Source organism: Pantherophis guttatus, chromosome 17, assembly GCF_059756535.1.
Source record: "Pantherophis guttatus breed Tessera chromosome 17, ASM5975653v1, whole genome shotgun sequence".
Classification (NCBI taxonomy): Eukaryota; Metazoa; Chordata; class Lepidosauria; order Squamata; family Colubridae; genus Pantherophis; species Pantherophis guttatus.
Window position 1 is genome coordinate 493,683 of NC_142079.1, and position 24,059 is coordinate 517,741.

A 24,059-nucleotide genomic window follows, 5' to 3' on the forward strand; every position below is an offset into this window, starting at 1 on the left:
ATTGCCCATTGCTATCAGCCTTTCTGGTCAGCACCAGGCCAGAGAAAACCAATTAAAAAAGAAAAAATAGCACTTTATTGACCCTCTAAGCACCCCGCCCATCGTCTTCCGTCCTGCTTTGGCAGGGGCAGCAGCCACCAGGTAGCAGCTGCTCCTTGGGGGTGGGGTGGGGTGGGGGGGAAGGCAGAAAGACCACTTCTGGGGGAGCCAGTCCACCCCTCTTCGCCTCCTAGCATTCCTGCTGGCTCCAAGCAGACTGTCGGTACTGCAGGAAGCAGCTGGCAAAGAGGTTCTCAGCCACCCAGACCCCGAATGCAGAATCTTCTTTAGCTCCAGGCAGCTTTGGGGTAGCTGTGGCACTAGGAGGAGGGCAGACGGAGGATGCCAGTCATGAGTCTGGTCTGACCTGTCAGCAGTTACATCAAATCCCCCCCCCCCCCCGGGAAAGACCACTGAGGGGATACCCTCCCCGGGATGGCAGCCCTGAGCCCCAAGACCCATCCTCGCAGAGCAGCGCCCTTGAGGGCCATCCGGCCTGCAGCACTGTCAGTCCTAGGCTGGGGTGCCCTCGGGGCGGCAGTTCCCACCTTGTTGCGATAGCCGGCTTCCACCATGCGCCTGGCCTCCAGCTCCTCCAGCTGCTGGTGCTGCTCTTCTCGCACCCGGGCCTCTGTGGCTGCCTCCTGCTGGCGCTGGAGCTCTTCCTCTTGCTGCCGCTGCCGCTCCGTGAGCTGAAGGAGGAGAAGGTCAGCACGGAACGGGCCACCTCTCAACAGCCAAGCCAACCGCCGCCTGGCAAGGAATCCCCACCTGGGCCTGCAGCTCCTGCTTGCGGGCAGTTTTCCGCTCAACCGCCGCCTCTTGTTCCCGCTGCGTCAGCTGCCTGGCCTCTTCTAGCTGCTGGATCAGCTGCTCCCGGAACCTGACGGAGTCCTGCTGGGCCTGCCGGTTGTGCTCCATCTTCTGCTGGATCTGCTGCTCCCTCTCGGCCAGGACCTGTTTGGAGCCATGGACAGGATGGCTAAGCAGAGACCCGCCCCTCGTTTCAGAAGAGCAGTGTGCCTACACACACACACACACACACACACACACACACACCACACGGTGTGCTCACCTCTGCCATGAGCCTGTCCCGGGCCTTCCGCTCTCTCTCCCATTCTTCCTCTCGCTTCTCCCAAACCTGCCTGGCTTCCTCCCTGGGAGGGGCGAGGGAAAGAAAGGACAACGGAGATGCCCGCTGCCCTGCAAAAGGCAGCGCCAATCCCCACTAGAACCTTCCTTGCAGCCAAAGGCACTCCCGTGTATGCCGAGGGTACCCAGCGTCTCTGACCCCCCACATTTCACCCAACTACAGTGGCCTTGGAGGTGAGGACCCTGGTTCCCCACTTGACCCCTCCACCTCAGCCCTCCCCTGCCGCTCCCTCACCTGAAGATGGTCTCCAGCTCCGCCTCTCGTTCTCTTTCCAGCTGCAGCTGCTCTTCAATGACCTCCTTCATCCAGGCGACTGCGGCCACGGCTTCTTCCCGCCGGGTGGACTTCAGGCGCTGGTCCTCCTCATCCTCGTTGGACAGGGCCAGGAGGATCTGCCTGTCCTTCTCCTGGAATCACAAAGCCACCGGAAGCCACCATGGCTTGTGCCCTGCAAAGAAGGGCCGCTGCATCCCACATCATTGGGGGAACGACTCCTGCAGGCAGGGTCCTTCCAGACCCCTTCAGCAGATGCCTCCTGTTCTGGGACAAGCTTACCAACTCTTCCTGGACCTGTTGAGCCCGTTTCCTCAGCTGCGCCTGGACCTGATGCTTCAGAAAGCGCCTGGGGAAAGACGGCATGAAATAAGTTGGCAGGCAACCCTGAGATCAACCTGGGCCAGCAGCCCCTGAAAAGGTTTGCCCTTCCCAGCAAAGCCTCCACCTTGGATCTGAGAGGAGCCCAAGACTGCAAAGCACAGCAGGCTGGGCCTTGCAGCAGCTCCGATAATGGAATAAAAATGGAATTCTGGAAGAATAGACTGGGGGTGAGCGGCTCCCTCTACCAATTAACCCCTGTCGTGTTCTCAGTGTAGCCTCCTAGACAGGCCCTCATGCGTCTCTTGGAAACTCCACGTCTGGGCGGAGAAATTCCACAGCTGGACAATGGATTCTGCCCCCCTCTTTGCCTGCCCCCTCCTCCCAGAGCATCTGGAGAGAAGCTCCCCCCCACCCCGGTGACCTACCCAAGCTCCACCTTCTTCCGCTGCTCATCCTTCAGCTTCCGCTCAGCTTCCAGGGCTTGCAGCTCCCAATGCTGCTTCAGCAGGGTCTCCTCCTCCTCCTTCAGCTTGGTGGCCTGACAAGGGGAGCAAGAGTGAGGGCCAGAAGAATTCTCTCTGACCATGACCGTCTTGGCTTTCCACTCCTCTCCTCCCCCTCCCCCGAAAGCCAGGACAGACCAGGCATGGGGTAATGGGCCGAATGAGGGCAAGCGAGCCGAGGAATCCTAATAGAAAGCAGGTGATCTGCAGATCCAGAAATGGGACAGGCTGCCCTCCCCGCTTGATGCTCCGGGATGGGATCACTTAGAGGGCTCTCAGGGGATCCACCCTTCGCGCACCTCCACGTCCCGCAGCTGGAGCTCCGCCATCTGCTGCCGCAGGATCTCGGCCTGCTTCTCCTCCTCCCGCTTCCTGCGCTGCTCCTCCTGCTTCAGCCGCTCCAGGGCTTCTCTGCGGGCTCTCTCGTACTGGTTCTCAGAGCGGACTTTCTCTTCCTGATCGGCCGCTTCTCGCTCAATTGGGAGGAAAGCAAAGCAAGCATGAAGCTCCGTCCAACCTTCTCCTGGGCAGGTACAGAGGGGGCAGGTGCGCCTACCTGTTGCTTCAGCGCCAGCTGGTCCCCCCAGGCCTCCACCACCTGCTTCTTGTGCAGCTCCGAGCTCACCTGAAGTTCAGCAGAAACACCGCATCACAGTCTGGCCCTGGTGGGCACCGGCTCTCTTCTCTTTGTCCAACCCCCCCCCCCGCCCCGCAAGAGGCAGAGGCCCCCAGCCCGAAGGCTTCCCACCTCTCGGAGCTTCGCGCTGCTCTTCCTCCAGCAGTCGTAGAGACGATCTTCCGCCACCTGCGAGCCAAGCCCAGGGAGGAAAGGAATGCCACTCAGCCCCGTCGCCCAACCAGGGAGGCCCCCCACCGCAAGGAAAGCAGACCTGCTTCCGCCGCTCCTCCCTGGCCGAGCGCAGTTCCTGGCTCCGCTGCCGCTTCTCCTCCAGCTCGGCCTCCCCGCCGGTCCGCAGCCCCCGCAGCTCGGCCGCCAGACCCTCGCGCTCCCGCCACAGCAGCTCCCGCAGCCTCAGCCGCCGCCGCTCCAGGCCCGCCGCCGCCTCCGCCTTCAGCCGCTCCCGGCCGTGCGCCTCCATGCTGCGGAGGGAGAGGAGGAGGGAGGGAGGGAGGGAGACGTGGAGCCCCCCGCCGCCTCCTGCCCCCCCCCCGCCCCGACGACCCCCCCCCCCCACGCTCACCTCTGCTGGAAGGAGCGGCGCGAGCTCCACTCGGCCTGTTTGCGGCTGCGCAGCCCGGACTGCTGGAAGGAGCGGCTGTGCAGCTCCCACTGCCGGCGCAGGCGGGCCTCCTGCTCCCGCCGCCGCACCAGCTGCTGCTCCAGGGCGCGGCTGCGGCTGCCCCAGAACGACGGGGCGGCCGGCACGGCCATGGCGGGGGGAGCCTGCCCGGGCAGGCGCGGTGACGTCACGCCGAGGCACAGTCGCGCGTCCTGACGTCACCCGCTACGCCGCTACGGGATGGTTCCGGCGCTCCCAAGCCGCGCTCGCCGCCTTCGAGGCCAGGCCCGCCGCTGCCTCCGCGCGAACTCCCAACGGCCCAGCTCCTTCCGGCGCCGCCGGGCGTCTCCATGGCAGCACTTCCCGTCTCTCTACGGGGGCCGCCCGGGGACAAGAGGCCCCGTATCGCGCGAGAGGGCGGAGCCGACCTGGGGCTCGTAGAGCTAAGAAAATGAAGAGGGGGCCTCCGGGTCTCAGCGCAGGCGGCTTCCGGGTACGCATCTCGTCCTCCGGTCCCGGGATCGACGGAGGCGCTGCCGCCGAAGCAGAAGAAGCGCCGGGGACGCCGCAGCGACGCCACGCCGGGAGCCCCTGGAACCGGGGGGGGGGGGGGGGCTTCCGTTCCGCAAAGCCAGGAAAGCTTCACCACAGGCTCCACTTTGCCCCCCCGGCGCTCCGAGGTGGCCAGCCGGCCAGCCGCGCGTCCTTGATGGGGAGCCGGGGCCGATCCGAGCGGCGATGCCCGGGGGCCCCGAGGCTCTTCCCTTCGGCCGGACCTTGCAGGAGGCAGAGGCGCTCCTCCTTCCGGCCAGCCGGGCTGCGGGGAAGCCGAGTCGGCGCCGGCGCCCCCGGAGCTTCCCCTGAGCCGTCGAGGCGCGGGCAGCGCAAAAGCTTTCTGCACACGGGCAGGGGGGAGCCGGGCTCTCCTGGCGCCCGCGCCGCTCGCTTGCCGGCAGACTGCCCCTGCCCCTCCGCGGGAGGAGGCTGAGCTGCGGCCCGCCTCCCTCGGGGGCGGCGAGGCCGGGCTCCACCCCGACGAGAGCAGTTCTTCTGCCGACTCAGGCTGGCCCGGCGGGACGGCTGGGCTCCCGCCATGGCGCTGCTGCTGGAGTACGAGTTCCGGACGCTGCCGGCCGATAAGCAGATCGACACGGAGCCCTTCCTGGAGGCCGTGACGCACCTGCCGCCCTTCTTCGGTGAGTGGCCGCCCCGCAGCCCCGGGAGGGCAGCGCTGCTCAGAGATCGCGGCGGCGGCGGCGGCGGGGGCGGGCGATGGAGAGCGGACGGCATCAGCCTCCTGAGCCCGCTTCGGCCCCTGCGCTGCCGCTCTGAAGGGCTGGCCACGCTGCCTTGGCAGCCCCGGGCTTCTCCTCGCCCGCAGCCGAGCCCTGGCCAAGCTGGAGCCCCGGGGGCCACTTTCCCAGGGCCCTTTGAACCCCGTCCGTCCGTCCGTCCGTTCCCGGCTCTTGCTCGGAGGCCCCAGCGGAGGCCCCGGCCAGCCACCTGTCACGGCACTTTGCAAAGTGGCCGGTCTTCCCAGGTGCGCCAGCGGGCCAAAAGGGGGCAGCAGTTGCCAGCTCGGCTGAATGGCCACAGAGCCTTCGCAGACAAGGTGAAACTGAGGCTTTAGTGCTTAAATAAACGGAAGGGCAGAAATCCTCCAGCCCAGGAATCCCTTTTTCTTTCCAGTCACGTTTTCTTTTCTTTCACTCTCTTGAGGCGGAACTATGCTGGGGCTCCCTATGTATAAAACTTAAATTAAGCTCGGTCTTTCATGAAGGTCTGGGCTTTGGGGCATGTGCAGAGGGCCCTTGGGTTGCCTTTAAGACACCCTGTCCTGCCCCAGAGTCTCTCACGCCCCAGGTTAGGTCTTGTCCCCATCTCTTTCCCCAATTCCCCTCATCAGCCTCCCCCTCCCCAGGGGCATCTTGCTCCCTGGCAGATCTGAACCCCAAAGCAGGCTGGGGGGTGGGGGGGGTGCAGCCAAGATGCTTGTGGAAATGAGATCTCTGAGCTGTCAACTAAGGAGCGGCTTTCCTAATGGACGTAACTGACACCTCTAGAAATCCTGCCAGCTCTCCTCCTGTCCTTCTCTGCTTTCCCAACAACAAAGGTCTGGAAAGGCCAAACGAAGCACTTTCACTTGGGGAGGCCTGGGGGGGAGGGGAGGAGGCGTTCACCTCAAAACACAAGCAGGGTACCTTGGTGGGCTTACAGCGTGGAAGGGGGTCGGCTGAGCCTTTGCAAGGTTTACGTTAGTTCAGGGGGAGAGAGGAACAAAGTATCTGGAACTTGGGGGGGAGCACTCTGAGGATCCTGGGTGCCTGTGGGGGAAGCAAAGAGAGCCGCTGGGATTTCTCCCTTCCCTGCAACAGCCACTGTAGAAAAATGGACACTCCACGGATAGGGGCAGCCTACCAGGGAAGCCTGGGCACTGAGACTAGACAATGCTGCCTCATTCGGGGCCTCCTTAGATTGGCCCCCAAACTCCTTCATGAAGGGCCCCTTTAAGGCTTTTCTGGAGGCTCCAGTGGCCCCGCGAGACAGCAAGGAGTCCTTCCGTCCCCTGGTTCATGCGGAGCCAGACTCCGCATAAATGGCGAATGACTGATTAGCAAGTCAGGCTTGGCTCTGCCTAGCAAGCTGCCCCTGAATCCTTTTGGGCTTGTCGAGTTAGCCCCCCTCCCACAAAGCTGGATGGCGGGTTGCTCCCTTGATCTCGAAACCTGGGTGCCCACTGGGGGGGGGGCTTTGCCAACCTCGCTAACGGCTGAGCGATCTTGAAACCAGGCTGCCTTTTCTGCTGGGGACGTGCTGGAGACGAGTGTCGGGAGCCAAGCCTGCTGCTTCCTCCGGCCAGACTCGCTGGCTGCTCGTCTCCCCACCACAAGTGGGAGAAGCGCGCAGGGCCTGCTGGGTGTGCCAGCCTCTCCCTTCTCTCTTGTGCAATCCCTAGGGGGTGGATTGCATCACTTGGGCGCCTTCACGCTGCGCAAGGCCTGAGCCGGTCTCTGTGCCTCCAGATGGGCTTAGCTAGCAAGGTCCCAGCCCCCAGACTGGAGGGGGCCACTGGGTTGGGTGTGGGAAGGAGCCGGGGCCTTGGCTTGCAGGCGGTGCTGAGTGGCTGCCGGGAGGCGCTCAGCCATTCCAGAAAGCCAGGGGGAACAAGAAGAACAGGAACAACTGGGCTGCTGTGGGATCTGGAGGAACCGGCAGCCTTGCCCCGGGGGGGGGGGGGTTGTGTGGCGAAACAGGCGTCCCCAGAGCCCCCCCCCTTCCAGAAATTAAGCTGCAACTTTGTTCTCCATCCCCCCCAAACCAACTCTGAGCAAGCGGACAAAGCCTGCTTTGAAAATCTCCTGGCTTCTTGCTGGCAAACTGGTTCGCTTGGCATTCGGGAAGCCCTGCTGCACCCCCCCCACCCCCCCACTTCCATGAAGCAAACCCTGAGCAGCCTCCTCGGGACTCTCCGTCCTTTGTTTGCTCAAGCAGAGGGTTGGGCTGGGAGGTTATTCGGTTTTATTCCAGCCATTATCTGGCGCCTGCATGGCAACATGGTGACTCTGGGTGGCTAAGAATCCACAAAAGCCCACTGGAAACCCTCCATTAAAACATGTCAACTTGCATTAACGATACAATGTTTATGTGCCTGATAAACCATCTTAAAAGAAAAAAAGGAACCCTCCTCACACCCCACCTTCAGCACACCTCAAGGGAAAGGCATGTAGTCAAGCCCCCCCCCCAAGGCTGACAGGATGGGGGGGCTGTTTTGAAGCCCCAAAGCCCCCCAGCCTCTTAGAGGAAGGGCTAAGAAAGGTGAGGTGTGTGTAAGGCTTAAAGGGGCCTATTTCTGACTCAGCAGCCTCCCTTCCTGTGGCTCCAGCCTCCCTGCAGTGTAGGTTAAGCCTAGGGGAGTAGGAGAGGGCAAGATGGAAGGATGAGCTCTTAAAGGCCATCTAGCCCACCCCCAGGTCTGGCTGCCCAAGCACCACTTCCCCGGTTTTTTCCTGAGGATGCCCAGCTGTGGTGAAATGCCTTTCCAGTGCTGAATTAAACCCTCCCATCATCCAGATTTCATCACTCGCCGTCTGAAGACGCTCCTTGCCCCCAGAGCATTCCAGGGGGTGGATGGGGCGGTTCCTCTTCCCTCCTGCCCTTGGCTGGGGCCCTTTTTCTATTTGAAGTGTCACCCCTGGTCCCCACCTCCGGGCCCTGGGCACCCCTTGGCAGGCTAGATCGGGGTCCCACCACTGCTGAATGCAGATGCCCCCCTGACCTTTGCTCTCTCCTCCGCAGATTGCCTGGGCACCCCACTTGTCTACGCCCCAGTGAAGGCGGATCTCTCCGGGAACATTAAGGTAGAGAAAGGGGCCGCTGGGTTTGAGCTGGGATCCACCCGCCGTGGGCTCTCTGTGGCTATGGTGGCTTGCAAATGAGGGCTCTCTGTGAGCCCAGCTCATGGGAAGAGCCCTGGAAAGGGCTGCGCGGAGCTTCGGCTCCATAAGAAGCAGCATCAGGGGGGCTGCTAATCAGAACGGGCCCCTGCACCCCCCCTCCCTCCCTCCCACCACCTGGACCCAAGCCACCCCCAGGTCAAATTTATGATTCTCTGCTGGTTCACTTTCAGAAAATACGGGCGGTTTACGAATCAAACCCAACCAAGTTCAAAACCCTTCAGAACATCTTGGAAGCGGAGAAGGAAATGCACGGGTCGGCTTGGCCGAAAGTGGGGGCCACCTTGGCCCTCATGTGGCTGAAGAGGTGAGGGGGTGACTGCATAAGCCGCCTCTGCTCCTGAGGGGTGGCTGGAGGACCTCACGGGGGCCCAGCTCAAGGAGGGAGGGCACTGGCAGCCTCTCAGAAGCTTTTCTCCTCCTCCCCCCGCCCCCCCCAGGGGACTCAGGTTCATCCAGGCCCTGTTGCAGAGCCTTTGCGATGGGGAGCAGGACAAGGACAACCCCAATCTGATCCGCGTGAACGCCGTCAAAGCCTACGAGCTGGCCCTGAGGAAGTATCATGGCTGGATGCTGCAGAAGCTTTTCCTGGTGAGCCTCCGAGGGGGAGGGGGAGGAGGGGGCCACCAGCAGAGAGCCAGCCTGCCTGGGAAGGCTGGGGGAACCTGCGGGAGGGAGGCAACACCCCTGGACACCCCCTTCTTCAAAGACTTTGGGGGTCTTTAGGACTGGACGATTGTAGCTCTGGTCCTGCAGGTGGGATATTTGCAAGGCCGGCCGAAGGCAGAGAAGCCGAAGGGGCCGCCCCCTGACTCGCTTTCCTCCCCAGGGCTCCGTCTATGCTCTCCCCTACAAGTCAGACTTGCTGAAGGCCCTGGAGAAAGGCAAGGAGGTCAAGGAGGAAGAGACCTTTGAGAAGATCCACCAGTTCTTGTCCAAAGCAACACCCATCCTCGACACCATCTACGAGATGTACACAAAAATGAACGCGGAGCTGAGCTACAAAGCTTGACCAGGCCCTCCCCTCCTTTGCCTCCCCTCCCTCTGCTCTGCAGCCCAGCAAGTGCCTTCCACCCCTCGAGGTCACCTATACAGAAGATCTGCAGCAGTTCTAGGAGGCTGAGCAGCCACGGAAAGGTTTCTCCACTCTGGCCCAGGCTGAGGGGCTTTGATGCTCTTTTGTGGCCTTTCTCTCGTGGCCTTTCTACTTCTAAGGACATAAAGGGGGGGCAGCAGCCCCTCCCTGCTCACTGGAAGGGAGAACCCGTCTTCCTCTGAGCTTTGGGCAGCTCACAGGAGACACCAGTTGCGCCCCAGGACTGACTAGTGCCCAAACGTCCCACGAGCCGTGCCAGGAGGGCGTGTAAAGCAGGGAAGCCTCATCTCGGGGAGCTTCACCCCTTGGGAGGCGGCTTCCTGGCAGTGGGGCCACGGTGGGCTTCCCTCGCTTTCTCCTGGGTGGCCTTTTAACTTCTCTGCCTCACCTGACAAGAGCAGCCGGACTTGAGTGACTTTTCGGCACGACTCTTGGGGTGAACATCCATGCGGCCTCTTTGCACAACGGATTTCTTCAGGGAACTGACTCTGGCTTAAAACTTGCTGTCATTTTCTGGGGCATAAAAATTATGCCAAGCCTTAATGGTGTTGCTACTGCTTGATGCCTTCTGTGGATGGTTTTAGGAAACCCAACAGTTGAATTAAAATTTTATGAGAGAGACGTGCGATTTATTTTGGTTTGCCCAAAGAAGACTCGGTGGGAGGGGCAGCTAAACCACCCTGGCGGGAATTATGGAGGTTGAGTGTGGGTGTTAGGAGCCAATATTTATGTAGATGAATATTGCTTTAATTAATGCACCCAAACTATTTTGAAAAGACCTTTTAGGGCAGCTTATTTGCAACTCCTGAAGGGAGAAGGACCTTCTCGGCTGGTCCTGTGGCACCCAGTAGACAGTGGGCATCTTGGGAAGGGTTGGGGGGTTTGCCCATCATGCTCACTTACTAGGCCAGCTGGACTCCCAGCTGGCATTTTTCGGAAGCTGGAATTTGCTGCATCACACCAGCAGTGGGCAGCCTTTCCTCACAGATGGACCAGCAGACAATTGGTGTTGGGGGGGGAGAATGACTCCGGCCACTTCATCCCCACCCAGGGAGGGAGGGGTCAGCAGATACAGCCCTCCCAAGTTTTGCAGAAGGAGAAAGAGTTTATAAGGGGGGAAAGGATCCCTTTGGGGATGAGGGGGCCATGGGGGGGGGGGCTGAGTCCTGGGATCAAAACAGCCCTCAGTCATATTCCTCTCCCCACTTTAGGGTGTCCAACCCACTGAACTCCAACAGAGTGTTGTCTCAAGGCCCCCCTAATTGCAGCCTCCCCCCATTTGCTTTTCAATTACCCCCCCACCCCATTAGCTCCTTGGCATTCCTGTCGTCCTTTGGTCAGGGGTGCAGCCCAGGCCTGTTCAGGCTGGCCGGAAAAATTCCTGCGTCCAGCATAAATCTAAGCCCTTGGCTGTTCCCAGCTAAAGCCATCAGCTCAGCGGGAGGGAGGGAGGGAGGGAGGGAGGGGCCAGCCGGTAGGCCCCGAGACCCAGCGGGGCTCTATAGTCAGGGAAGGAAGGTGGCCCTTCGCCCAAGGAGCCCAGAGGAAGAAGGTGGAAGGGCTGCAGTTTCCCACAACCCTCTGGGGCCTGGGCCTTTGGGGCCTGCAGCCATGTTCTGTCCAGCAATTCAGAGTGGCCAGGAAGATGCTCCCACTCATTGTGGCAGGGAGTTCCGTAGTTTCTTTGAAGAGATGCTTCCAGGCTCTCCTGTCCTTGGATTCTACACCTGCCAGAATCCTTCCTCTCTATTCGCTCCTCACAGAGGATGATTTTAAAGACCCCCCCTCCCCCCTTCAGTGTCGCAACTTCTACTCCTTGGGAGTCACAATCTCTTGCCGGCTTTCTGCCCACCTGCTTGCAAGTTTTTGGCAGAAAATCACTTTTTTGTGCCTTTAATAGCTTTATTATTTTTGTGAAAATAATAAAGCTATTAAAAGGCACTTTTTAGTCCCACCTGGACTCCTCTTTGGCAAAAAAAAAAAGTTTTTGCCAGGTAACAGGCAGTTAAGAGCTGGGTGTGTGCACAAAACTTTTTGAAACATTTGCAGGAAGAGGAGAGCCTCATTCCACTCCTTCTTCGTTTTCCCACCTGCAGGCGATCTTTTCTGGAGCAGCCAGCAAGAGTTTGGTTTGGTTTGGGGGAGGGGATTTCCTTCCACAGGGGAGACTCTCAGCTGCCTCTGGGCTTGTCCTGAGGTCAAAGATTTCAGAGGGCGGAGAGGGGCCAGGGGAGCCATCCGTGAAAGCGGGAGGGGGGTTGCTCTTGTGAACACCTGGAACGTTCCAGCAAGTGCCCCCCCCCGGGGACAGACGTGGGGGGGATCTGACGAGTGACGTCTCCGCAAGGATGGTCTGGCTAGCTCGGGGGCGCAAGAACTCCTTCGCTCCGCGGTGAGGGGAGGGGAGCGGGGGGGGGTCGTTTCTCTTGCGCTCTGCAGTTGGGCTTCCTCTGCGCGGAGCCGGAGAAGAAGCTGCACTCGCGGGGGACCTGAAGCCAGAGCAGCCCGGGCGGCGCCGGGAGATTTTCGGCGGGTGAGACTGGAGACCCGGCGCTAAGGTGAGCAGGGCGCGTCCGGCAGGGGTGGAAGGGGCTGGGAGGGGGTCGGGAGGAGGAGGGGCGTGGCTCCGCCCCCCCCCCCCCCGGCTCCCGCTGGACACGTCCAGGGAAGGCGGCTCCAGGAAGGGCCGTTTGGCTGCTGTTTCTGATTCTCAGGCCTTGACCTCTCCCTCCACTCTCCGGGACTCGAGCGCCCATAATCCCCAGCCAGGACAGCTAAAGGAGTCCAAAGAGACCCAGGCGGTTTCCTTCCAGAGCCCGACTGGGGGAAGCGCTGAGCTGAGCTGGGCTCCCCGGTGCCTCTGTAGCCTTTCGAGGTCAGAAGAAGAGAGATTAAACGGGGGCATTCAGCAAGGCGCAGCTTTGGGTCCTTGTGAGGCCACCTATCCGGACCAGCCTCGGAGGCCAGTGCCGGACTTTGGGGAGGTGGGATTCGCCTCCTTGCGGTGCCTTTCCCGGCGAGAACTGTTCGTTGCAGTCGGGGGCAGAGATTGAAGAGCTACCGCCGCCGCCGCCACTCAAACGGGCAACGTGGATTAAGAGAGCTTCCCCCGTGCGCCCCCCCGCACCTCATAGTCCCGGAGCTGAAGGTGCCAGCCATGGGCTAGGTGAGCAAACCCCCCCCCCTTGGACTCTGGTCCTGCCGGCTTGGAAATGTGCTTTGTTCCTGACTAGCGACCGTCGGCACTTAAGAGCATAAATCAGATTCCTGTCCAGTTTCAGCTCCGATGCAGGCGAGTCCCCAACCCTCCGCCCCACTCGGAGATTTTTGCTCTGCCCTTCAGGGTCCCTTCCACTCCGGGTGGGGCAGAGGAATTACAGAAGGAAACTGGCTTGGCCCTGCAGGGACCCTTTTCTCTCCCCTATCAGGGATGGGCAGGATCGGAATTCACTCCCCATGTTTTATGGAGTTGAACTCCTGCAGCTCCACAGATTCAGTTTTGGCTCTATCTTTGGGCGGGACAAATGGTCCAATTTTGCCGGTATTCCCCTTAACACCACCACCTTTGAAGGTGGCAAGATGAATGCAGGGGTGCAACAGCAGCTCTCTTCTGGGACATCTCCTTCAGACCATGTGCCTTCCCACCCACCCCCTCCAGAAACCGAAGGTGCCCAGGCTTTGGGCTCTGCTGGCTGACCTCCAGCCCTTTGGCCTGGGGGGGCTCTTCTCTCTCTCTCCAGGACCCCACTGGAGCTGTTTGGGCATGTTGATTAATCCTTTGAGCTGTGAAATTCTCCAAACGCTTAAGCTGCAGGGCCGCCAGGGCCCCCAACCCCCCCAAGACTGAGGAAACACATTTTGGAGAGGAGTCCTGTGCTCTGTGGACTCTGGCAGGGCGGAGACCCCAGCGCTGCCAGCGACACAACCACATTAGAGGACTTCCGGCCAAGTTCAGAAACATGCAGCTTCTCTCTGTCCCGGCTTGGTTGTCCCCAGCTGCCTCTGGGGCTGCAGGAGCTGGGCTGGACCGCGCCTCCCTCTGCCTGGGGAGACAGGGGTTCCAGCCTGGATCCCCCTCCCCACCCCAGCCTTCCAGCACAGCAACACCCCCAATAAGACAAGGGTTCTTGTTCTGGAAGGGGGAGGCGGCCCTCTGAGCGAGGCCTCCCTCCCAATGGGGCTGGCAAGGAAGCTCCTTGTGGTGATGCTGCAAATGGAAGCTTTGGAAAGCTGTGGTGGGGCAGCTCAATCGGTTCCCAAAATAGGGCTGGGGGAGGGGAGGGCCTCTCTTGCACACTGCCGCTTTTTGTTGTTGTTAGTTGCGAAGTTGTGTCCGACCCATCGTGACCACCTTCCTCCAGGCCTTCCTGTCCTCTACCATCCCCCGGAGTCCATTTCAGCTCACGCCGACTGCTTCAGTGACTCCATCCAGCCACCTCGTTCTCTGCCATCGTCCCCTTCTTCTTCTTTTGCCCTCCATTGTTCCCAGCATTCGGCTCTTCTCCAGGAAGTCCTTCCTTCTCATCAGGTGGCCAAAGGATTTGAGTTTCCTCTTCAGGATCTGGCCTTCCAAAGAGCAGTCAGTCAGGGTTGATCTCCTCTAGGACTGACTGGTTTGATTGCCTTGCAGTCCGAGGGACTCGCAGGAGTCTTCTCCAGCACCAGAGTTCAAAGGCCTCCATTCTCTGGCCTTCTCAGCCTTCCTTATGGTCCAACTTTCACAGCCATCCATTGCAACTTGGAAAACCATAGCCCTGACTATATGCACTTTTGTGGGCAGGGTGATGTCTCTGCTTTTTAGATTTGCCATAGCTTCCCTCCCCAGGAGCAAGCCTCTTTTCATTTCTTGGCTGTAGTCCCCATCTGCCACTTTTGGGAGGAGCTAAAGGTTCAGGGAGCCCAGGGGGACCCCCGATTCCTTTAAAGCGCTCAAAAAAGGACCGGAGAAAATTCGTCGCCCATGGTGGCTCCTTGGGGGCTGGAATCCAAGGCAGGACGGGGAGGTTGGCATTTAACCAGGGGGCTTCTCTTCCCTGAACTGATCCCATCCCCCCCCCCAAACAATTGCCACATCTTGTGGTGAAGAGTTCCACCATTTAATTCTGTGGCCAGCGAAGGAGCTGCTGGGTGAAGACGGGCTGGCCAGAGAGCTGAGGGGGGCTGCCTGCCGGAGGAGGCCACCTTCTCTCTTGTTTGTCCAACTAGTGATTTGTAGTCCTTTGATCTTGGAGGAGGAGACCTCCCCCACCCACCCAGCAAATTCCTGCTCTGAATAGCTTTGCCTGAGCTCTGCTCAACTCTTGACTTACTGGGCAGTGAGGAGCTGGTCAGCTTCCGAGGGGGGGGGGCGCGGGGGAAGTGGGGGGTGATATGCCTGAAGTTCTCATGACTTTCCACAACGCTTTGTTCCCCGCAAAGACTTTTACCATTCAGGCTGCTTGTGGGACTTGTGTTGTGACTTGGACACCAAAGAAACAACTTTAGTGAAGTTTCTATCGGTGGTCTCAGTCTCAAAGGATTTCCTGAATGCCTTAGACAAGCAGCTGCATCAGAACTGGGAGCTCCTCTGGCCCCACCCAACCCAACCAGCCTGCTATGGCTTGGCTTCCTCTTCTCCCAGTCTCTCCCCCCCTTCCCCCCGCTTCCTTCCCAGTTGCTCTGGAACTCCCAGTTCCTAATTTATTCCTCAAAACTGCTGAAGTCCCTGCGGCTCTTCCTGAGCACCAAGTCTCCCTGCAAGTCTTGGCTCTGGAAATTAGGAAGAAGCCGAAGAGGCCGGAAGCCCATTGCTATAAAACACAATTGAGGATCCAAACTCACTGGGTGCTACGCCCAGGCCCCGGGCACAGCCAGCCTCCTCCCTGCTCAAGGACACTGAGGCTCTCCCCAATCCAGGGTGCTCAGTGGTCCCTCTTTCTGTAGGTGGGAAAGTGGGGGGCGCCGTCTCCTGAGGGTGAAGGCCCGGCAGGGGCTGGCTGGGATCTCTCTCTGGGCCAAGGAAGGGGAGCGGGTGCAGCCCCATACATGCACCGGGGTTCAGCCAGAAGGATTAACGGGAGCCTCGGGTTCATTTGCACACGTCACCATCCATCACTCCAAGTCGGGCTCTTCTGGAGAACGAGGGCTTCTCTCCTTTTCCTGGTTCAGCCTGGGAAAATTCTCAGGATTCGGCTTGACAGCTCCAGGGATGCCACTTCAAAGCAGGCAGGGCACCTCCTGGCCTCTGAGCAGGGAGCCGGGCTAAATCATTCTGCCTCGGGTTGCTTCGGCACGGCTTCCAGCGCCTGGTGCCCTCCAGGTGGCGTATCTGGGATTGCAACCCCCCCCCAAAAGAAGTGCCCCGGCTGGTGAGAATGGGCAAGAATGAGGCTTTTGGGAAAGGCGGTGGGGGCGTGTGGTCTCCTCTACAAGACTGCAGTGGAGCCCAGGAGGACGGCTGCTGGCGGCCCCTCCAGGAGTGCTGCATCTTCCTTCCCCCCCCCCGCCTGTCTGGATTTTGGGTGGGGTCCGGGCGAAGTTTCCAGGAGCAGTGAAAGCACTCCTTGTTCCTTGCTGGGCCGAGTCTGAAGTGAGCCGCGGGCCGGTGGCCAGTCTCTCAAAGGCCCCTCTGAGTAGCAAGCAGGCTGTGCCCCATGGGAGGGAGGGGCCATGTGGGTCAGGCACAGCAGCTCCCAGCCAGGACGGCCACATCTGGGAACAGTGTGTGGAGCTGCATCTCCACCCCAGCCACGGAGCCTTGATCCGGCTTTGCGGAGACAGAGCGCAGAGGTGGGTGGTCTTGGGGGGCGAGGGGGGAGGCAATGGAGCTCAGAGTCCCCAGCTTCTGTTGAGAAAGAAAACTCTGGCCCCCATTGCTCTGGGGCAGCTCAGGCTTGGAAAGGGCTTAAAGTAAGACCGGCCTTCCTGCTTTTCTTCCATTTCATTGGGGATGAAAGGTTTTAACAGAGAATTTGAAAGAAGCAGACCAGGCAGGGATGGTCTCTCCCGCCCCCTGAAGCTCCTGCAGCCGGCGTGGGGCGTGACCCTTTTCTAACCGACAGAATATTTCCAAAACTTCAGGCTTTCCATCGCGGCTAACTAGGGCATTTCCAGCGGGGTGGGGGGTCGAAAGAGGTGATCTCCAGTCAAAGCCAACAGAGTGACCAGCAGCAGGGGCCGAGGGTTGCAAGGCCACGTGTGCCACGGGCACCTCTTCCCCCTGCCTGGCCTCCGACCACGGCTCCTTTCCTCCACCAGACCACCCGGCCGTGCACGATGGCTGACCCAGAGAACACCCCCCAGGCTGGCCCCAGTGAGGCCACTGAGGCCCCGGCCGAGGAGTCCTCCCCGCAGGGCGATGCCTTCCCGCTCTCCTCCCTGGCCAACCTGTTTGAGGGCGAGGAGGGCTCTGGGCCTGGCGAGGCCCCCCGCAGCCCCCCCGGCTCAGGGGACGGCAAGCAGAACCTGCGGATGAAGTTCCACGGTGCCTTCCGGAAGGGGGTCCCCAACCCCATGGAGCTGCTGGAGTCCACCATCTACGAGTCCTCGGTGGTGCCGGGGCCCAAGAAAGCCCCCATGGACTCCCTCTTCGACTACGGCACCTACCGCCACCTCCCCAGTGACAACAAGCGCAGGCGGAAGAGGGTCCTGGAGTGAGTAGGGGGGCCCTGGGCCGCTTGGCGGGAGGGATGCAGATCTCCCTTCTGCTTAGTTGGGGGCTGCTGCCTCTCTCGAGCGCTGCTGAGCTGCCTTCTCCCCTGGCCCCTCCTCCAGGAAGAAGCACCCCAGCACCAAGGGGCCCGCCCCCAACCCCCCACCCATACTCAAGATCTTCAACCGGCCCATCCTCTTCGACATCGTCTCCCGGGGGTCCCTGGATGGGCTGGACGGCCTCCTGCCTTTTCTGCTCGGCCACAAGAAGCGACTGACCGACGAGGAGTTCCGAGGTGAGTGAGGCAGGGGGGTGGGGGGGCTTGAGGCAGATGGGGGGGGCAGAAAGGAGAGGGGCCCGTCTCGGCCAAGAGATTTGCACCTCTGCGGATGCCACCAAGCACCACTGTAACCCCATTCAGCCCAGGTTTGGGGGCCCAAGGAAACCCCCAACCTGCTAGATCTAAGGAGGAAATGGGAACTTGCCCGTCTCTCTCTGCCCAGTGAGAAAAGTTGCTCCCCCCAGAAACCGCCTCTTCAGCAGACAGAAAAGCTAGAAACTCCTCCTAGGAGGAAGCGGCTGCTCCACATGTCCTAAAGTGCCGTGTGTGTGTGTGTGTGTGTGTGTGTGTGTGTGTGTGTGCGCGCGCGCGCGTGTGTGTGCCACAGCTGGTGGAGCAAAGGAGGAGGGCATGATGGCCGTGACATTCGTGGTTGTCAGCCCACTGTGGGGCAAAGGCAGCCTGGGAGCCCAGACGGGTGAGGACGCATTGATGCCGATGTTAGGATGGCCTCCCCTTCCTGGCCTGGCCTACCTCACAGAGTTGTTGTGAGGACAAATGGGGTAGTCTGGGGTTCCCAGGAAGAAAAAGGAGCCATCGGTGTAACAGAGGTGCCAATTTTGCCTGGTTCCAGAGCTCTCCACCGGCAAGACGTGTCTCCCCAAGGCCCTGTTGAACCTCAGTGGTGGCCGGAACGATACCATCCCTCTCCTGCTGGACATTGCCGAGAAAACGGGCAACATGCGGGAATTCATCAACGCTCCTTTCCGAGATGTCTACTACCGAGGTGAAGGTCCCTGGGCAGCTTCTTTCCCCAGTCAGTCCTCCCCCTCCCTTCCGGGTTCTTCTGTGTTTACCTGCCCCGCCCTCACAATCCCAGAATAAATGGCACGTTCTATGTGGGGCAGGGGCCATCTAAGACCAATGCCTGGGAAACAGCTGTGGGGTGAGGAGTTGGACCGGGCACTTTCATTAGTCAAGATTGGAGGATGCAATTCGATGCCCGTTTGAGCCTCAGTCTCAGGAGCACCAGGCTGAATGAGTTTCCGGCATGGAAATCCAAGGTCTCAGTGCGCTGAGCCACATCCTAGCAGGTCCTTGTTTCAGGCCTGTGGAACTTGGCAGGAAGTGCTCAGAGGGTCACAGCCTCGGGGGGCCACGAGAGGGGCAGGGAGCACTCGAAGGAGCAGTGAGGCTCTCCACAAACAGTTGTGCTTCTTCAGGCCAGACTGCCCTGCACATTGCGATTGAGCGAAGGTGCAAGCACTACGTGGAGCTGCTGGTGGAGAAGGGGGCCGACGTGCATGCCCAGGCACGGGGCCGTTTCTTCCAGCCCAAAGACGAGGGTGGCTACTTCTACTTTGGTGAGTAAAGTTCACAGACTCTGGGAATGGCTGCAGGTCTCTCCTGGACGTCTTTCTCCTCGAGATTGGCCACTGATGTCCAAAGGGGTTGATGGGTCTCAATCTGCAGGGACCCTACAGTCCACCTGTGGGCCATGAGGACGACAAAGGGGAGAGGAGACCGCAGGGGGATAGGAGGAAGGCAGGCCAAGGGGGCTGCCTTACCTGGGTGGGGGAGAGCTTCTGAATGGATGGAAAATTGAGGGATCAAGTCACAGAAGGGATGTTGGCTCCCACAAGGGACAGAAGGGGGGTTTAAATTGGGCCCAAAAGATTGGAAGACCCTTGGATTTTCTGGGTATTCACTGCACATTTCCAAGCTGGTTTGGGGTGTCCTGGATGAGCCTTTGGAGACTTGGCACCTGCCCATTTCTCCACTTCTGTGCAGGGGAGCTGCCTCTCTCTCTGGCCGCCTGCACCAACCAGCCCCACATCGTCCAGTACCTGACGGAGAACGCCCACAAGCAGGCTGACCTCCGGCGGCAGGACTCGCGGGGCAACACGGTGCTCCACGCCTTGGTGGCCATTGCAGACAACACTCGCGAGAACACCAAGTTCGTCACCAAGATGTATGACCTGCTGCTCATCAAATGCGCCAAGTTGTTCCCGGACACCAACCTGGAAGCCCTGCTGAACAATGATGGCCTCTCGCCCCTCATGATGGCGGCTAAGACTGGAAAGATAGGGGTGAGACAGGGCCGGTGGGGGGCACCAAATTGAGGACTCACTCGAGAGTCTAAATCAGGTTGGCAGAGACTCCAGGGGTCCCGTTTGGGGACGTGAATCTGTCCCTGATCCCCCGGCTGCTTTGGCCAAGCGAGGTCCCCCTCCTCAGTTCATCAGAGCGATTTCCCCCCCCCCCGCCTGCAGATGTTCCAGCACATCATCCGCCGGGAGGTAAAGGATGAGGAGGCGCGGCACCTCTCCCGCAAGTTCAGAGACTGGGCCTACGGGCCCGTCTACTCCTCCCTCTACGATCTGTCCTCCTTGGACACCTGTGGAGAGGAGGTGTCCGTGTTGGAGATCTTGGTCTACAATAGCAAGATTGAGGTGAGGCTGGCAGGAGACCCAAGGGGGCACCCTCAGTGGGAAGGCTCTGCCCGCTGACTCCTCACAGGGCGCTTGCCATCTCCTGCCCAGAACCGCCATGAGATGCTGGCCGTGGAGCCCATCAACGAGCTGCTGCGAGACAAGTGGCGCAAATTTGGGGCTGTCTCCTTCTACATCAGCGTCGTCTCCTACCTCTGCGCCATGGTTATCTTCACCTTGGTGGCCTACTACCGCCCCCTGGAGGGCACAGTGAGTACACCTCCCCCCTTGCTCCATTGCAAGAAGCCTGAGCGGCCGCAGGCAAGAACTGCAGCTCTGAGAGTCCCAGCCCGGTGCAACCTGACCCTCCCGTCCTCCAGAGGCTCTGCTTTCATCCTCCAAGACTGGGGCAGCCCTCAGCACCCTTCCTCTCCTTCCTCCCGCAGCCCCCGTACCCATACACAACCACCCCGGACTACCTTCGCCTGGCTGGAGAAATCGTCACCCTCTTCACAGGAGTCCTCTTTTTCTTCACCAATGTAAGTGCAGACGGGGAGGGGTCTTTCTCTCTCTCTCCCCTTCTCCAGCTCCCTTCACACTCCTCCTCCTTTCCCTGCATGCTGGAAGGTTGTGACTCTCCCTCTCCTTTCCTCCCCCCTCCCCAAAACCCTCCTTGCTTCTGAGCCTCCCCAGCCTTTTCAGCTCCTGTCATTTCCGGCTCAAATAGGATCTTTTTTCTCTCCTCCCCCAGATCAAGGATCTGTTCATGAAGAAATGCCCAGGGGTCAATTCCTTCTTCATCGATGGCTCCTTTCAGTTACTCTAGTGAGTGGAAGAGGGAACGTCAGCTCTGCGTCTGTTTGGGGTGGGGAGGCTTTTAACAGTGACTCCCCAAAGCCATAAACCCTCTAACGTGGCTGGCTGGAGAAGGTGCCTCCCCTTCAGGATCCTAAAGGGGACATTGTGGCTTTGGTTGTCTGTGTATTAACCTGCTCGCCCATCCTGACCTTCCACCACCTGCAGCTTCATCTATTCCGTCCTGGTCCTGGTTGCAGCTGCTCTCTACCTGGCTGGCATCGAGGCCTACCTGGCGGTCATGGTCTTCGCACTGGTGCTGGGCTGGATGAATGCCCTCTACTTCACCCGCGGCCTCAAGCTGACAGGCACTTACAGCATCATGATCCAGAAGGTGAGGGGGAGCAAGGCGCCCTTCCTTTGCCTTGGCGCGGTGGGTGAACCCAGCTGGGTTGCTCCAGGCGGCCCACAACTCACCACCACTGGTTTAGGGACCATTTGAAGTTAGCACAGGAGCGAAAAAAGTGACTCGCAAAACCATCCCAGCATCGCCACGATCACCGGATCAAAATTCTGGTCCCATGTGGTCATAAGTCGAGGACTACCTATATCCCAGCACAGCTTGAGGTCACAGTGGTGGAACTCACCTCCAGGTGCCCTTCTCTCTCTGCAGATCCTGTTCAAGGACCTTTTCCGCTTCCTCCTGGTTTACGTCCTCTTCATGATCGGCTATGCATCCGGTAAGCCCCTTGCCCTGCAAAGCCTGGCACTGGCCCTGCCAGGTGGGCCTCTGGCTCCCTTCCCCCGTGTGCCAGGAGGGAAGGTGCCGAGGGACCCGGCTAAAGGCTCCCCCCACCTCCGGCAGCGCTGGTCTCCCTGCTGAACCCCTGCCCCAGTGCCGAGTCCTGCCGCGGGGACCGCTCCAACTGCACGGCGCCCGCCTACCCCTCCTGCCGGGACAGCAAGACCTTCAGCACCTTCCTGCTGGACCTCTTCAAGCTGACCATCGGCATGGGGGACCTGGAGATGATCGAGAACGCCAAGTACCCGGGGGTCTTTGTCATCCTCCTGGTCACCTACATCATCCTCACTTTCGTCCTCCTGCTCAACATGCTGATTGCCCTCATGGGGGAGACGGTGGGGCAGGTCTCCAAGGAAAGCAAGAAGATCTGGAAGCTGCAGGTAGGCGGGCTTAGGTGGGCTCGGGAGCCCTGGAGGTGGGGGGCAGCGTGGCTCAGGCTCCCGTGTCTTCTCCATCACTAGTGGGCCACCACCATCCTGGACATCGAGCGCTCCTTCCCCGTGTTTGTCCGGAGGGCCTTCCGCTCGGGAGAGATGGTCACCGTGGGGAAGTCTCTGGATGGGGCGCCTGACCGGAGGTGGTGCTTCAGGTAGACACCCCAGAGTTCTGGCCATGCCCATCAACCCCATGGAGAATTGGGCCCCCAGTCCAGCTGTGCAGAATCGGCCCTTATTTATTCTTTTTGGTTCCCCCCAACTTTTGGAGGCACTGCAGATGGTCATGGGAGCCTCTCTGAACCCCTCTCCACATCTGGAGACCACCCAGCTCCTCTCCAAAGTTCTCTTAATGGTCTCTTAAAAGTCTCTTCTCCTGTTCTCTTCTGATCTGGAAGGGCTATGGGGCTGTGGGGCTCAGGAAGTGGCTGGCTGCGTCCAATGATCCTTTCTCCACATTGTAGAAGGGTGTAGAGACCCCAACTTGAGCCCCAGCAAAGAGTTCCCAAAACAGCCATTGATTGGGGGGCCCCGGGCAAGTGGATGCCATTTAAAGTACCCCCTGAGCCAAGAGATTCAGCTTGGCTTGCTTGCCCACTGATCTTTAGTCCTTCTGATCCGCCCCACCCTCTGCCCCTGGCATTTTGACCTGCTGTTTCCCTGGCAGAGTGGACGAGGTGAACTGGTCTCACTGGAATCAGAACCTGGGTATCATCAGTGAGGACCCTGGCAAGAACGACACCTACCAGTATTACGGCTTCTCCCACACTGTGGGGCGTCTGCGCAGAGGTGAGGGGGTGGTTGGGTGGCTTCTGCTCCTCACAGAGATGTCGGGGCTGCGGACTCTGTTGCTGCTGCTGCTGCTGTAGCGACACCCCCTTCTTTCTCTGGGGTGGTGCAGATCGCTGGTCAACGGTGGTGCCTCGTGTGGTGGAGCTGAACAAGACTTCTCAGCCGGACGAGGTGGTGGTGCCCCTGGACAGCATGTGCTCGGCGGGAGCAAAAGCGCACAAGCCCAGCTACCCTCACAGCTGGAGGAAGGAAGACGCTCAGATCTAAGGGCCAAGCAACCTCCGTACTCCGGGACAGCCTTTGTGGCCTCACGGGACCCCCTCGAACGGGGAACTTGATGGAGCCCCCTACTGTGTCCCACAGCTGGAAAGCTCAGCCAGCCTTCCACGAACCTGACTTTGAACGGGACAAGAGAGGTCCCGCCTCTCGCATTTTAAACAAAACGTGGCTTTTAAAAACAGTCCTATAAAGAGAAACTGGAAACCTGGTTTTAGGTTGCCACACTGCATCCCAAGGGCAACACTGGCCAGAAGTTGAGCTAGCTCAGGATCTGAGAATTTTGTCCTTACCGGAGGCTCCAAATGCTGAGCTTGAATGCCGGAGGATCCCACAAGGGCCACAATTCAAAAGGCATCAAGTGCCTTTCCAGAGTGGCTCCTTTGAAGGGGCCACGTGCCCCGTTTTGTGTGAATTTCCTACAGGCCAAAAACACGCAGGCAGGCTCGCCTGGGGATTGTGAGTCTCCTCTGATAGTATTATTTTGCACAAGGTTTTATTGAATTATTTATTTAGTAATAAAATCCAAAGCATCTCTATCGTGCTCTATGCTTTTGAGGGGAGTTGTAATTCCCTTGCACTGCCCAGCTGGTCTTGACTGATTTGAGCAAAGCTACCGAGGTCGGGTCCCAGAACGCCTGCCTTCCCTTGCAGGTTGGGATCTGGGCCACAAGAGGGCAGCAAACCCCAACGGATCGCCTGCAGTTCTGCTCCTCTCCCAAGGTCAGGGACAGGCAGGCATTCAACAGATGGTGCATCCGCGGGTGGCCTGTACGGCTGCACCTGTCTGTGATGAAGGGCCAGAAGCCTACCTGGGGGGAGGGGGAGCAGGTGAAAGAAACGCCCCTTCCCGGCAGCACCGCTGCAGCTGCCGCCTTGAGGAGCCTGGGCTTGGCGTGCCGGGGAAACGGGGTCGGCTGGGAAGGAGCTGCAGCAGCCCGCGCGGGAGCGCACCGGGGCCCGCCGACCCCGCGGGTTCCCTGCCGAACGACGGCGCGGCCTTGCGGAGCCTTTCGAAGGGCCGAGCGGTTCTTCTGCCTGCCGAGCAACGCAGGAGACGCCGAAACTTGCACGCCTGCCAGTCCAGCCCTGGGGGGGGGGGGGCCTCCCGAGCAGGGAACGGAGGCGGGGCGGGGGGGCCCCTGGCTAAGCCTGAACTCCCCGCCCGAAGGAGCGAGGCTGACCCGGCTCCCCAACTTCCCGAAAGACCGGCAGCCAGCAACCCCCCCTCCCCCCGGCCCCGCTTTTAAAAAACGGAATCTCTACCATTCGGCGTAGAACAGCGACCGCCACTGGGGAAGCCTTCGGAGGCAGGGCGTCTCCTCCTCCTCCTCCTCCTCCTCCGCCGCCGCCGCTTTGGCGAGCCAAGAAGTGCAAGGGGGCCGAGAAGCTGCCCCGCCCCCTCCTCCTCCTCCTCCCCCCCTCCTGAAAAGCACCTTCAGCTGCTTTCAAAGCCAACGGCCCAGAAAGCCTCCTGGAAGGGAGGGGCTCCATCCCCCCCGAAAGAGGAAGGTCTGCTCTCCCCCCCCTTCTCC

At 60.1% G+C, this 24,059-nt stretch overlaps 3 protein-coding genes across 8 annotated transcripts; 2 read left to right on the forward strand and 1 right to left on the reverse strand.

Annotated features, from left to right (window-relative positions):
• Positions 1–52: 52 nt before the first annotated feature.
• On the reverse strand, positions 53–4,647 carry TCHP (trichoplein keratin filament binding). The gene is made up of 12 exons (XM_034428932.3): positions 3,495–4,647; positions 3,183–3,393; positions 3,041–3,097; positions 2,849–2,917; positions 2,592–2,765; positions 2,215–2,327; positions 1,748–1,814; positions 1,427–1,599; positions 1,115–1,196; positions 811–996; positions 588–731; positions 53–359 (listed from the first exon to the last, which is right to left on the reverse strand). Exons 1-12 carry the CDS (start codon positions 3,683–3,685, stop codon positions 327–329), a joined length of 1,500 nt encoding a protein of 499 aa, XP_034284823.1. The 5' UTR covers positions 3,686–4,647; the 3' UTR covers positions 53–326.
• GLTP (glycolipid transfer protein) lies at positions 4,596–9,702 on the forward strand. 2 transcript variants are annotated; one of them, XM_087880581.1, is made up of 5 exons: positions 4,596–4,729; positions 7,830–7,891; positions 8,161–8,294; positions 8,428–8,578; positions 8,744–9,702. In XM_087880581.1, exons 1-5 carry the CDS (start codon positions 4,627–4,629, stop codon positions 8,900–8,902), a joined length of 609 nt encoding a protein of 202 aa, XP_087736707.1. In that variant the 5' UTR covers positions 4,596–4,626; the 3' UTR covers positions 8,903–9,702. The 2 variants fall into 2 exon arrangements, with proteins under 2 accessions (XP_087736707.1, XP_060547961.2); XM_060691978.2 differs by having other exon boundaries at positions 8,817–9,702.
• A 1,445-nt stretch (positions 9,703–11,147) lies between these two features.
• Positions 11,148–23,061, forward strand: TRPV4 (transient receptor potential cation channel subfamily V member 4). Of its 5 annotated transcripts, XM_060681757.2 has the most exons (17): positions 11,468–11,641; positions 11,798–12,249; positions 16,320–16,714; positions 16,836–17,008; positions 17,628–17,780; positions 18,217–18,357; positions 18,785–19,083; positions 19,267–19,446; positions 19,537–19,695; positions 19,872–19,964; positions 20,177–20,250; positions 20,449–20,614; positions 20,894–20,960; positions 21,086–21,402; positions 21,484–21,611; positions 22,124–22,245; positions 22,358–23,061. In XM_060681757.2, exons 3-17 carry the CDS (start codon positions 16,338–16,340, stop codon positions 22,513–22,515), a joined length of 2,607 nt encoding a protein of 868 aa, XP_060537740.2. In that variant the 5' UTR covers positions 11,468–11,641; positions 11,798–12,249; positions 16,320–16,337; the 3' UTR covers positions 22,516–23,061. The 5 variants fall into 5 exon arrangements, with proteins under 5 accessions (XP_060537739.2, XP_060537740.2, XP_087736692.1 ...); XM_060681756.2 differs by lacking the exon at positions 11,798–12,249 and having other exon boundaries at positions 11,148–11,641; XM_087880566.1 differs by lacking the exon at positions 11,468–11,641 and having other exon boundaries at positions 11,727–12,249.
• Positions 23,062–24,059: the final 998 nt, after the last annotated feature.

What these genes read in the sequence shown, in the direction of transcription:
- TCHP (XM_034428932.3), bottom strand. Translation starts at nt 3,685, where the DNA reads ATGGCCGTGCCGGCCGCCCCGTCGTTCTGGGGCAGCCGCAGCCGCGCC. An exon ending in TCCAGCTGCGGGACGTGGAG is followed by an intron (nt 2,328 to 2,591) that starts GTGCGCGAAGGG and finishes TCCCCTTGTCAG; the next exon opens with GCCACCAAGCTGAAGGAGGA. An exon ending in AGCAGGAGCTGCAGGCCCAG is followed by an intron (nt 732 to 810) that starts GTGGGGATTCCT and finishes CTCCTCCTTCAG; the next exon opens with CTCACGGAGCGGCAGCGGCA.
- GLTP (XM_060691978.2), top strand. Translation starts at nt 4,627, where the DNA reads ATGGCGCTGCTGCTGGAGTACGAGTTCCGGACGCTGCCGGCCGATAAG. An exon ending in ATCTCTCCGGGAACATTAAG is followed by an intron (nt 7,892 to 8,160) that starts GTAGAGAAAGGG and finishes GTTCACTTTCAG; the next exon opens with AAAATACGGGCGGTTTACGA. An exon ending in TGCTGCAGAAGCTTTTCCTG is followed by an intron (nt 8,579 to 8,816) that starts GTGAGCCTCCGA and finishes TTTCCTCCCCAG; the next exon opens with GGCTCCGTCTATGCTCTCCC.
- TRPV4 (XM_087880564.1), top strand. Translation starts at nt 15,732, where the DNA reads ATGTGGGTCAGGCACAGCAGCTCCCAGCCAGGACGGCCACATCTGGGA. An exon ending in AGGCTTGGAAAGGGCTTAAA is followed by an intron (nt 15,972 to 16,319) that starts GTAAGACCGGCC and finishes TTCCTCCACCAG; the next exon opens with ACCACCCGGCCGTGCACGAT. An exon ending in GGCTCCTTTCAGTTACTCTA is followed by an intron (nt 20,251 to 20,448) that starts GTGAGTGGAAGA and finishes CACCACCTGCAG; the next exon opens with CTTCATCTATTCCGTCCTGG.